Consider the following 12,922-nt stretch of genomic DNA (forward strand, 5'->3'; position numbering starts at 1 on the left):
AGACCAAGACATTGGATTAGTTTGGAACCATGGTTAAGTTAATGGTAAGCCTTTGGGGAGAATATAACTATAATAGGAGGTTCATCCCCAAGGAGATCAATAATGTTAAAATGGTGGCCACAATTGTGATACATGTGAAACATTAAAAAAGGTGTGGTTCCCCCATTGTGGACATCCATAAGGACATTTCCTCCAGACATTTCAGAGATTTCTCCCGGGACACCAAGATTCCTTTTTTAAATGGAGGTCTGGTATTAGGGCTGGATAGCGACTTGCCCAAAAGAAAGGATGTTAGATGAAGAGAAGAAAGAAGATAGGATGTTAGGTGGAGAGAAGAGAGAGTTTCTAGCTGTAAGGTTTCTGGACTCAAAGAGTTAATTTAAGAACTAGGATTTTCAATTCTTAGTTCCTACGCCTCCGGTGAAACCTTACCAAGGGCCTGAGTAATTAACAAGGTCCTATGGATTTTTACTAGGCGGGAAGGTCTGTTATTGAGCGCAACAGCTTCCTAGTAAATGCCTTCGATCGCAGCCTGTAGCGACTAAACTGGCCCGCTTGTATAACGAGCTAATGGTAGCCTTGCGAAATCCGCCCCTCGTTGAAAATGGGTCTGGGCGCGGCTCCAGTTGTGCAATTCGCAACTTGGGACCTTGTCAGTTCCGGTAGGGCGAAAAGGAGCCGTTCGCGATCCATGGGGGCGAGGGGGGGGGGGCTGCCAGAAGGCGACCAGGCGCGGTGGGGCGGCAGAAGCGGTGCCAGTCAGGGGTCCGGGCGGGGGTTGGGCAGGTGGCCACCTCTGGATCAGCCCGCACCCCCTAAGCGGTGGAAACTAGAGGATCTGGGTCAGCGGGTGAGGAGAGCCGCGGTCGGGTGCCAACCGCGGGGGTGTGTCCTCAAGGCTTCGGTGCCCCGGATTTAGGCGCGCCCCGTTACCCGCCTCGGATTGCGGGGCAGCGGCTTCTGCACCGCCGGAGGGGAAGCAAATGTGGGAGCCGGCTCAGCCGCGGTGGCCCCAGCCGATAGGCGCAACAGGGCGGCGCTGGGTTGGCAAGCCCTCGGGGCAAACTGGGGATGGCTTGTTGGGGGTGTCGAAGCCGTCCGCCGCGGGGAGAATCCGGGGAATGCAGCCGGGAGAGTCGGACCTGGAGCCAGGCTGGAGAGCTCAGGAGTCCGCCCCTGGACGCCTGGCTCGAACCACACGTTCAGCTCAGCTCCCGGCGTCGGAACAGCGGACTGCAAACGCCAGAGTGAAGGCGGGGGGGGGGGGTTGATCCGGGGTCGCCAACGCAGCTGGGCAGAAGAGCCCCTTCCCCGACGGGCCAGAAGACTGGCGAGGCTCGCCGGCGAGGCTCGGCAGCCCAGAGCGGCGTTGGGGGCGGGAGGGTCTCTCGCCCCCCACCACTTAGAGGCAGCCGGGGGCGCGCCAGACCCGACTCGGCTCGCTCCGGTCCCCCCGCGAGCGCGGCCTCTCGCGAGAAGTAGCGCGCTTCGCCCCGGCGAGGCTGAGCAGGGCGAGGAGGCGGCGCTGGCACGGCGGAGGCCACTCGCCAGGTGCGCGCGGGCGGCGGGGGCGCCGCGGCGGGAGGCGCAGCCCCTCTCCCTCCGCCCGCTGCAGTCGCGCCGCTGCGCCCGAGGAGGAGGCGGAGGAGGAGGAGGAGGAGAGGAACGGCCCAGAGGGGAGCCCACCTGCCTCCCTCCCTCCATGCCTCTGGGGCCGGGGAGCGCTGCCCCTGCCGCCGCGCCGGAGAGCGCTCGCCATGGCGGAGGCAGCCGGGGCAGGAGGCGCGGAGGCGGCCGGCGAGGAGCGGCGGGCAGCGGCCCGCGCGGGCTCAGGTGAGAGCGCAGGGGAGCGCCCGCTCGGAGTCGGCGAGGCTTGCTCGGCGCCGGGATGCGCCCCTGCTCTGCCTGGCACCGGAGCGCGGCGCGCATCCCGCCCAATCGAGTCCTTCGGGGGCAGGCGAGCAGCCCCGGGTCGTTGGAGCCCCCCAAATCTTCCTCCCCGCGGCAAGGGCGGGGGAGAGGAGCCCTGATGCCGAAGGAGCGGGGAGCGCAGCGAAAGCCTTAACTTTCTTGCGCTCGGAGCGCCTTCCTTCCCCCCTTTCGCTCGCTGCGCAGGATTTCTCAGTGCCTTGCCCTGTCGGGGTGTGTGTGTGTGTGTGTGATTTTCTACCGGGGGCTCGGTGTTTGTCATCCCGAGAACCAAGTCGCTCTCTGCAGCTGACAGCCCTTGACTTCCCCTTCTGCGCTTCCTTCGTCTGAAAAGAGGGAGGGAAAATAATGTTGGATCACTGAAAGATCGGCCGTCTCTCCTTTATATTCGGGCTCCCGGGGTGGGCCCCGCGCCCAAAGCTGATAACCCCGATCCAGAATGCTTCAGAAGTTGCAAAGTGCAAGAAAAGTCCTTGGCAGTAAACCCTGAACTGAGTTGGCTGGATTTTTAAATACACCATAAGCTTTAGAGCTGGAGAAAGTCTGGGGAAAAAAAGTTGGAAAAAACCCTCGACTAATCTCGATGAGTTGCAGGGTATTATCAGCTCCCGGTGAAAAATGTCTAAAGCGTTTTAGACTGTTTTGAATGTGTCTGTTAAACCTTCCAGTCTTGCTTTGATCAAAAGCGCACTTGTGCCAAGGTCTTTGATTCTTGCTGGACATAAAGCTTCAAAGAGGCCACAAAAATAAACCTTCATTCTTGGAAAACCATTTCACTCCAAGGCCTTTAGGGGGTGGAAGAAGCTGGTGAGCCACCAGGCTGAATGAGACACCTTGATCTGGTCATCCAGCAAAAACAAACAGTGTGTCTTGTTTCTGTTATGTGACAAGGCTCAGAGCCAATAATGTAATATTATAGGACACCTGGGATGTGCACTAATATTTTTTTGTTTCAAACAGGAGTCAGGATCTTGCACTTTCTAATCCATTACCTGACTGGCCCCTGGTTTTGAAATCAGAAATATTAAATTTATTTGCTCAGTTGGAAAATAATGAAGATCTCTGGTGGACTTCCTTCCACTGGAGATGTTAAAAGTAAACCCCGAATGCTAGCCAACCCGCCCATTCGCCCATATTCCTCCAGATTCCTAAAGAATGGAGTAACTCCATTGCTGTTCCAGTTTACAAAAAGGCAATGAGACCAACCCAGCTAATTATTGTCTAATCAGCCTGCTGTGTATAATCAGCAAAATTATATCGTTATCACAAGCTCGCTGATTGGATGAAACAAGAAAAAGGCTTAGCCGTGGAACAAGCTCTGCTGCCTTTAGTGGAAGATGGCATTTGATTCAATTCAATCCCTTGAGAGAGATTATGGCATAAATTGGCAGCCTCTTCAGTTGTTGTCTTCTCCAGTAATGATGCTGCATGAAACACAATTTGGGCTAGGTGTAAGAACAGTGGAGAATTATATTTTAATATATATCATACCTATATATAGGTACGCAGACTAGGTTAAAACTTCAGTCTCTGGTCCAGGGTCTGATTTGCACATTATTTTGTAGATAAACTTGCTGAAATTTGTACATGGTATGTGACTAGAGAGAAGATAATGTAGAGAGGGATAACTTTATTTTTTAATAACTGATCAGTGCAAAAAGAGAAAATGAAAACAACACTCATCGAGGAAAAGAATTGACAATATTTCTAAGCTAGAATGAACCACAGGCTTATGTATTTATAAGTTGAACAGGTCTAGTACAAAATGTTGCCACTTTTTCTGCACTGGCATAATAGTTATTGGTCCTTCCCAGAATCTTAATGAAAAGAGTATGGTAACTTGAGACCATGAGTCTCTAGAGTAATCAGAGAACAGCAAGGTATGAGTAAGAGGTTCTTCCTCTTTAGCATTACGTAGGCAGATCTCAGCCTAGTAGGGCTTGATGGAAAGGTGCTTGTATCAGTGTTTTTCTATGGTTTATGGTAGTAAAGCAGTGGAATTTTGATCTAAATGATGGCACCTGTTTATATTTGGTTTGCTTTATTAAGCTGTGACGATAGTCATGTTTCAGCAAGTAGCAACATCTAACTCAGTGTTTCTGAAACTTGGCAACCTGAAGATGTGTGGACACACATCTTCAGGTTGCCAAGTTTCAGAAACACTGAGCTAGCTGATCTTATCTGGCTTTGAAAGCTAAGCTGGGTCAAACCTAGTTAGGACTTGAAGGGGAGACTACCAGAAAATCCCACAACGGAAGGCTGGGCTTGAAAGTCAAACACGATCAGAAAAAGACAGTAGCCAACTACTTCTGGATTGTTTCCCGGAAAACTAGATGGATGTAAATTCTAGTATACAATCCTAGATAGGTATTACCTTGAGGTAGAAGAAAGATGGGATGTAAATCTCAAATTCCACTTCTGGGAGAAAGTCTAGAAGAAGGCAATTGTAAACCACTTCCGTATGGCTAACAATAACCATATAGACGTTTTGGGAATGTGTATTCACCAGGAGATGAGCTTGACTCAAGAGAGACTTTTTAAGGGTGAATTCATATACTTGTTCAGAAAGTTTCTCTAATTTTGTTCCAGCACTTGATGCCTTCCTACAAAGGTAATACTGGATGGAGTATTAAGTCTAGGATGGAGGATAGATTCAAATCCTCAGCCCAGTTAAGACAAGGAAAGCTTTTTCAAAAAATGGATATGTTTAAAAAAATATCCCCATAAATGAATGTTATAAAACCTGTTCCAGACTTGCTTAGAGTTTGCTACCTACTACTGGGAGAAATATTGCTGGCCATTTTTCTACATGTGGCAGCTCCTACACGTGGCAGCACCATGTGTTAAGATACTCTATTTACATTTAATAGATCTTCATCTACTAAAAGCATACTTAACCAATGACATTCTGGAGAAAATCTGTGTAGTTGCTAAGAGTCAACACCGACTTGATGGCATACAATCAATCAATGACAACACTGAATTGGCATAAATTAATCATTTTCTTCTATTAATGAAAAAGGTATGTTATTAAGCATTATTAACTTTATTCATTTCTAAATGTTTGCATGGTTCACACATGGCACTAGGCCAAAAGTGATTTGTTTTTTATTCCTCTGTTGCTTGATGGCAGCCATTGTGATTTGTGGAACAACACATAAATTGTGTTGGGAATGCAGCCAATTCTTTATTCAATAATCCACAATTAAACAAACAATGGCTTATGCAGAAATGCAAAACATAAAGCTCCAGGTGGCATACAGTCCACTGAAACTTGGAACTGGCTTCCAGAAATGGATGAATTGTAATTTTTAATAGGAAGCAAGAAGAAAAGTATTACATTTATATGGGAGTAATGTTAATGGTATTTAATTGATGTTTTCAGTTGAATTTTACCTGCATATATAAATATCCATCATGCTGTTCTCTTTGGGGGAAATTAGGGCTGTTCAGAGTCTAGAAAAGGAGAAAAAAATGATAGGTAGGAGATGAAAAAGAAATTTAGCTAAATTTAGTTTACACCAGCACTGTTCACTATATCTCTCTATACCTATGTATCTTTGTAAACCATTCTTGTTTCCTCCATGCCCACGTATTGATTCATACATTGTCCTTTGTTCTTTACACTTCTCACCTCTCCCTTTGAAGGCTGGCGGAAATCATGTAAGGAGAATGGTCATTTCTAGGGACATCTCTTGAGTTTGCTCTAGACCAGGGTTTCTCAACCTTGGCAACTTTAAGATGTGTGGACTTCAACTCCCAGAATTCCCAGCCAGCATAGGCTGTTCAGGACTGAGCTCTGTCACTTTACTATCTGTCGTGCACTACTCTTTATGTACATTTTTAACAAAAAATATTTTTTTTACAAAGTTAAAAGAACACGAAACAATATAGGAAAAAAAGTGAGAAAAATATAAAGAAAAAAGATGTTGAGAACAATAGAAAGAACAAAGAAAGAAAAAGAAAAGAAAAAATACTTAAAGAAGTGACTTCCAATCTTCTTTACAGTAGTTATGATAAACTTAATAGCATTTCCCCCCTTATAAATTACATAACATGGTTCCCTCCTCCCCGTATTCAACCCTTACTAAATCCAGAAATCACCAGTTCATTTGTATCCATTTTCAGCAAAAAGTCCATAAAGGGTTTCCAGTCTTTTATAAAGGTAGTTGTTCCCTCCTTAATCAAACAAGTCAATTTGGCCAATTCAGCAAATTCTACCATCTTCACAATCCATTCCTCCACTGTGGGTATTTCTGTATTTTTCTATCTTTGTGTATATAATAACCTCGCTGCAGTTACCCTATATAAAACCAATCATCCACAAGTCTTTTCTAATTGACTATCCATAAGTCCTGGAAAGAAAAAAATCTGGCTTCATCTGACTGTTAATTTTTCCTGTGTTGTACACTACACTTTAATTAGAATTGGAGGCTTATTTACTCTCTGAATCCAGAGTGGGTAGCATTTTCAGTTTGCAGAACCTAGAGTTTGCAACCAAGGTGGATAGGTTGTGAATTCCACTTTCCACAAATTCCAGATGGTACCTATTCTGGGTTTAGACTCAGACATTGCAGAGAGAATACATGGTGGAATAAGACTGAGACACAGTTCTTGTTAATGTTTTCACATAGGATGCCATGTAGATAGAGACAATGATCAGTTCTGTGGAAAACAGTAAAAACTCCCTCATGTCAAGCTTGACTCCTGGTGACTACATGGACACAACCATGTTAGGGTTTTCTGGCAGCAATATGAAAATATTTGCCATTGCCTCATCTTTAAACTTTTTAATCTAGCCTACAGCTTTGAGTACTAACCAGATCCAACCCTACATAGCTTTTTTTAGGTTAGCTAGAGTTGGCTAGGTGCTACCATCTGCCCTGATACTAAAGAAGCTTGTCACTATTTGTGATGGTAGGATTCTTGTTTTTATTTATTTGGTATCAAGATGGCCTACAGGTCAGTAATCTTTGGCATGATTTATTCCTTTTCCTCGGTTGAGCAAATTAATTACATTAGTAGTCCTGTCTTCTTCAGCTGAGATGCTATTTTCTATTTACAGATAATCTTCAGGTAGAAGGAAATCAGGGTGTTGTTTCTGCGGTCTCAAGCATCACATCTCCTATAACCTCTTCAACAAATACATATACGGTGGAGTTTCCTAGAAAGCGAAAAGGGAGTGAGTCTGATAATCAGTAAGTGAGAACATTTACTTTTTTGTAAACAACACCCTTAGTAGATTTTTCTATTGAAATGTGCATGTTATTCCACACCCAACGTGTTTAATTTGGAATGTCAGTGGCTTTCACGTGATGGATATCAATTGTCCTTGAAGCAGCATGATGTTTGAACGCACATAGAGCTGATCTTGTTATTTCTCTGTTAAACGCAAGAACAAGACAGTTGGCATCGTGTAGCACCAGTTTCATCTTGCTCTTTTCTTAGCCCCACTCTCAGCTTTATGCTTGCTTTCATGATATCATGTATTCACAGAATAAAATATGCTTTGCATTATTTTTACACATCTGCTCCTTGCACACAGCTTGTAAGAACATAAGCCTTTCCAGATCGTCCCATTTTCTGCTTAGTCATATATTCCAAAATCACGTTTTTATCACTTCCTTTATTGTTTTACTTCTTCTCTTCCTCTCTCCATTCTGTTCATTGTCGTAATTTTAATGATGCAGCAGTGCTGGAAACAGTAAAACCCCCAGATGCTTTCAATCAGGGGAAATCCTTTTTTCAGCTCTGGGAGAAATATGATTATTTTTTTCTCAGAACCTAAAAAATTTAATTATTAATGCCAGGAGTATGTTTCCAAATTATTATTAATATTTATTACCATGAGCTAGGTTTTTTTTGTATAGAATCAGTTTATTTCTTAACCACGATCTCATATCTGGGCTCCTGAAAATATCTATCTACATGAAATCCTGCATGCCTCTTTTTGGTAGCAGTATCTCCAGGACAAAAATTTGGATAAATCATGCTACTGGATTTCCATGATTGTTGTGTTCCACTTTCTGAATGTGACTTTTATTTAAAAGTGGGCATCTTCCAGGCATTTTTGAAGACTTCTCCATTTTGAGATGGGTTTTTAAATCTGGGGTGTTAAGTGTACTTGGATACTATCAGAGTAAGAATTCATAGCAAGTGACACCTTCAAAATAAAGGGAAGATTAGAAACAACGAGAAACCAAATAAGGTAATGATTAGACATATATAATGTATTAAAATGTAGAATTTTACTCTAGTATGGGGATCTAAGTATGGTAGTATTAGTTTCTGCTTCAATTAAATTATAACATTTCTCTAACCTGCAAGGTTGGAGGGGGAAGAGTATTTACTTTTTATCTTCTCTAAAAGCATTAAAGTGAGCGTTAGGGACTGCTGAGATCCGGATCCAGATGGCTTCAGTGTGGGACATAATGTGGTTAGCAACATGGAGTATAGTTCTTGATATTTTTATTTTTCAAAACAATTTCACATAACTTCATAATAATTTAAAAAAAACTCCCAAAAGAGTAGAAAATCTTGGAATAGCATCGCATCATGCCACCATCTATTAATAGACTCAATAATTATTGCTTGAAATAGCAAGATAGGAAGTTCTGTTTTTTTTTTTTTAAATAAGTTTATTCCTAAATCTCTGCTGTTCAATAAATTCGGTATGATTTATTTTCAATTATACCAATTTTTTTGTTCTTTTGATGTCTTCTGATTAGTTTCAATACTCTTTCTTCAGATATGCCTGTGACACTGAGGCTGATGATCTCCAGAGCAGGTATAAGGCTTTATCAAAAATAAAAAAGATAGATACTATGTCTAGAAGGGGGGAATGAAATGTATCTGCTTGGCTGTGTTTATGCACATGTGAGACATTGAGTAAAATCAGTTAGATGAGCTGTAAATGCCTGGAACTTTCCAAATTGTTGGAATTGTTAGGTAAAACATCCCTTCATAGTTGGATCACAAATGACTATCCTTGTTTGGGTAGTAAAAGTATTCAGAATAGTTAGGTGTAGTTGAGTTGGGCCTGACTCTTTCATGACCTAGCTCTTTAAGGGCTTCCCAGTTTGGCTAATAAAAGTATTCAGAACATTAGAACTAATTGGTGTGTGCTCAAACAAACCGAGTTCAAAACAGCTTTAAATTTATTTGATTCAGACAAACACAAGTGAAACAGTGGTTATTCAATTGGGAAGTAATGATAACTTACTAAGTAAAATATGGAAGTGAAAAGTTCCACATTGCTCTTTACAACCAGCTAGATTTCTTTTTATGGTTACATTTGAAAAAGGCTATCTAAAAGGATTGTAGTCATAGTTTAACTTTATAAATGGGAAACTTCGATATGTTGTAGAGATTTATCTGTATACCAAGATTCAGGTTATTCTCAAAACCTAGCTAAAATTAAAGTATTTTTCATCCATGATGCTTCTGTTAATAATTTCCCCATTTTAATGATTATTCACAATAATTGTGAATAATAGTATTTCATTCAGAAAAATAAAAAGAAACTTTTTCTATAATTGTGGAGGAATAACTGAGGTAGTTCTTTTTTCCCTTTATAGGCCTTACTATAGCTTCTTTTTAAAAATTATCCTATTTTCAGGGAACTGGATAGATTATTTCAAATATTTAAAGACTCCTGCATTGAGGAAGGATTTTGTAATAAGCAGTATAATATTTTAGAATCTTTCTCCATGATTATCCATTTGCATTGCATTTAATTTTAATACTTCTTTTTCCTAGGAGTGAAGACGAAGAACATGTAAAAATTAAATATTTCAGGTACTGTAAATTAGAAAATACGGGGGGGGGGGGGGTTGCAATGGAAGTATACTTAAAATTAATGTTGGGTATTGTGGATATAAACTTAAGATATGTCTGCATATCTTCTTGCAAAATATGTTTAATGGCGTAGGTCATGACCCAACACATGTAATTCCTCTTTATTTTTATTGTAGGGTCCTATTAAAATTGGATTTCAAAATATTTGGCAAGAGATGATGGTCTTTACAGGATTTGGTTTGGAATCCTGATTTGATGATTCAGAAAAATAACTCAATTCAATTTGGGCCAAACTCAACTCCACTGTCTCTTACTGGCTCTCATTGAAAATCAATCAATGGATAACTACAGTGTTTTTCTTTTAGGCCAACTTGGGTGAAATTTCTAAGAGTGCTAATCCTTAGGGAAAAATGAAGCCTGTACAATTTCAGACAAATAAGCACAGCTTATTTGTTGTGCTATGTGTCATTAAATGTTGACTTTTAGAAATAGGAACTGGTGCTTCATTTTTTTTTTTTTTGGACTCTGTAAAGATTGTGTAATTTGCAGGGCAGTTGTTTCTTCTAGGGAATAAAGTACCTGCTTCATTTTGATTTTTTAATGGAAGAGGCATGATTGATTGAAGAGCTATGAAACATCATTATATGTGGTTACATGTTGGTAGTTGCACAATCCCCTTTCTCTCCTTTCTACGTCTCATTTTATTTTAGACAGAGTTTGGAGAGAAGTGGATCAGTTTTTGCAAGTTCAATCTCTGCAATGGGCTGTGAGAATCACTTTGGGAGACAGGAGGAAGAGCTGAAATATAAATAAATAAAATAAAATAAAATTGTCATAATAAAATACCTTTTTTGCTCATGGATACATTTGAAATGTTTGAGACAGTATGGGATATGGCTTCCCTAATTTATATTCTCTTCCTAGCACTCTTCCTTACATGCACATAAAAACAGAATGTGTATTCCAACAGCCATTTCCATGGGTCGTACATCAAAACTACTTTCTGTTGAATTTGCATGATTTGTGTATAGTTCCTCCCCCCCCCCCAAATACTGCTAGAGTTTACATTGAACTCTATATGAGTGAGCAAAGAAACATTGGATAAAAAACGTGAATCCAAAGCACGGTCTTTGCTCAACTTTATAATTTTTACATGAGATGTCAAACCCCATACTGTTTTCCATACTGCTGGAGTTCTGCTGTCAATAAACAGCCAGAGGTCGAAAGCCAGAAGATCATACCGGCAGAATAAAGCGGGGGGGGGGGGGGAGCCAAGATAAATAAGTGAAAATAGGACAAGAGGAAAATCAGGATTGTAAACATAGAACCATGTTACAGAACGATACTCTGATTTTCTTGCAAAGAAACCTGAATGGATGACTGTTGAATTCCAACGATCTAATTAAGTCCTTTTATGATCGGTCCTTGTGTTCCAGCTTCTTTTAAGTTGAGTAAATTGAGAGTTTTCTTGTCTTCTCCTTAAGTTATGTTCTAAACTTCCACTTTTTACTGTTAGAACAGATTTGTATAAGCTGTGGCAGACTGAAAATATTCCATATTTTTCTGATTCTGCATAAGACACAAACTAACCAGGGTCCTGTTCAGCTGTTCGTAGATTAGAGGTAGTGAATTTTGTTTTATTCTTCTCTATTGATTCTGTTACTCTGGCCATAGCTGGAAACGTCCCTGTTTCGTATATGCATTTTAGCCTTGCTAAAGGAGCTTCGTATTTAGAATGACACAGTGATAGTAATCTTCAGCTTCTCTGTACCAGCTGGTCAACAGTATTGGGGTGGTGTGGGGAGGGAGATAAGTTTAATGGGGAAATATGGTACATTCTTTTTGGTCTTTTTTTTCTAGGGAGGCTCACAGCCAAACAGAGAAAAGGAGGAGAGACAAGATGAATAACCTGATTGAAGAATTATCCGCTATGATTCCTCAGTGCAGTCCAGTGGCACGTAAGCTGGATAAGCTTACGGTATTAAGGATGGCTGTGCAGCATTTAAAGTCATTGAAAGGCGAGTATAGAATTGGTGGTATCAAAAATTCAGAATGGTAATTCAAAGATGGCCCTTTTGGCAGGTATTTCATTATTTTCTCCAAATGGGGTACAGTGGTACCTCAGTTCACGAACTTAATTCGTTCCGCGACTCTGGTCATGACCCGAATTGGTTGTGACCCGAATCAAATTTTCCCATAAGGTTCAATGTAAATATGGTTAATCCGTTCTGAACCATATGTATTTTTTTTTTAAACCACAAAAATATGAAACAAAGTACAGTACAGTACAGTATGAAGAGAGAGAACATTAGCCTTGCTTGATGCGACTTCTGGCGTGGAGGACAGGAAGGCGGGTGGGGAGGCGGTTATTGTTTGGAGGGAAAGTCCCCCTCCCTACAGGAAGCCACAACCACGTGTCACAGCAGGGAAAATGGCCGCGGATCCTGTTCGTCATCCGATTCAGAGTTCACGAACGGAAGCAAAATTTTGCGTACGGTGCTGTTCGTGAACCAAATTGTTCGTGAACAGAAGCGTTCGTGAACCGAGGTACCACTGTATTTATAAAAAGTTCTAAAGTTGGTGTGGATTTTGGCTCCGCAGGCTGCATTCCAAAAAGAAAAAAGAAAGAAAGAAAGAAGGTACCATGGTCCATTAATTAACCCAGTATACTTAAGAAAAGAGACCCTTTCCCAAGTGGCTGTGACAGATGCAAACAGTGGGAGAGACAAGCCATGATAGAAGTCCGGGCCATGCTGCCTTGATTGGGCGAGTCAATCCTGCCTCCCCTGGCACCAGTAACCAGTATCGGACAGTTGATCAGGAGATGTTTACAAAGGTGCAAGCAATGGCTGCACAGTTTAAAGGGCAGCATTGTTGTATAGTTAATTGTTAGCAAAAAGCCCATTCGGGTTAGGTATGTTCAGGAATGGCAAGGGGCTCAGGAACAGAAAACCAGGAAGAGTCTAGCTTGCTTCCACGTTGTCCTAGTCCATTCATAGTTCAGTAGGTAGGGGTCTTGATCAGAGAGAATTGAAGTTGTAAATAGCATCTTCACATTGATGAAGTTCATCAAATGTGAACACTTTTCTGTTGTATGCTCTGAAACCATTTTATATTACCCTATTTTTAATTAATAAATACTCATTTAAAAAAAAAAGCAGCTGCTTCAGTGCAGAATGGCAGGTACAATTGTACA

At 41.8% G+C, this 12,922-nt stretch overlaps 1 protein-coding gene across 2 annotated transcripts in view; it reads left to right on the forward strand.

Moving 5' to 3' along the window:
- Window positions 1–1,342: 1,342 nt before the first annotated feature.
- BMAL2 (basic helix-loop-helix ARNT like 2) overlaps window positions 1,343–12,922 on the forward strand; it is a 35,590-nt gene continuing 24,010 nt past the window's right edge. The window contains exons 1-5 of one of the 2 annotated variants that reach the window (XM_088134880.1): window positions 1,343–1,833; window positions 6,995–7,127; window positions 8,678–8,716; window positions 9,688–9,726; window positions 11,587–11,744. In XM_088134880.1, coding sequence (XP_087991006.1) covers window positions 1,758–1,833; window positions 6,995–7,127; window positions 8,678–8,716; window positions 9,688–9,726; window positions 11,587–11,744 — 445 coding nt within the window. In that variant the 5' untranslated portion in view covers window positions 1,343–1,757. The remainder of the gene's footprint in view (window positions 1,834–6,994; window positions 7,128–8,677; window positions 8,717–9,687; window positions 9,727–11,586; window positions 11,745–12,922) is intronic. The other variant, XM_088134879.1, reaches the window with a different exon arrangement.

The sequence above is a fragment of the Python bivittatus genome, unplaced genomic scaffold (genome assembly GCF_059951505.1).
Source record: "Python bivittatus isolate LINGU-HERP-01145 unplaced genomic scaffold, Pbiv_v1 ctg000120_np1212, whole genome shotgun sequence".
NCBI classification, from domain to species: domain Eukaryota; kingdom Metazoa; phylum Chordata; class Lepidosauria; order Squamata; family Pythonidae; genus Python; species Python bivittatus.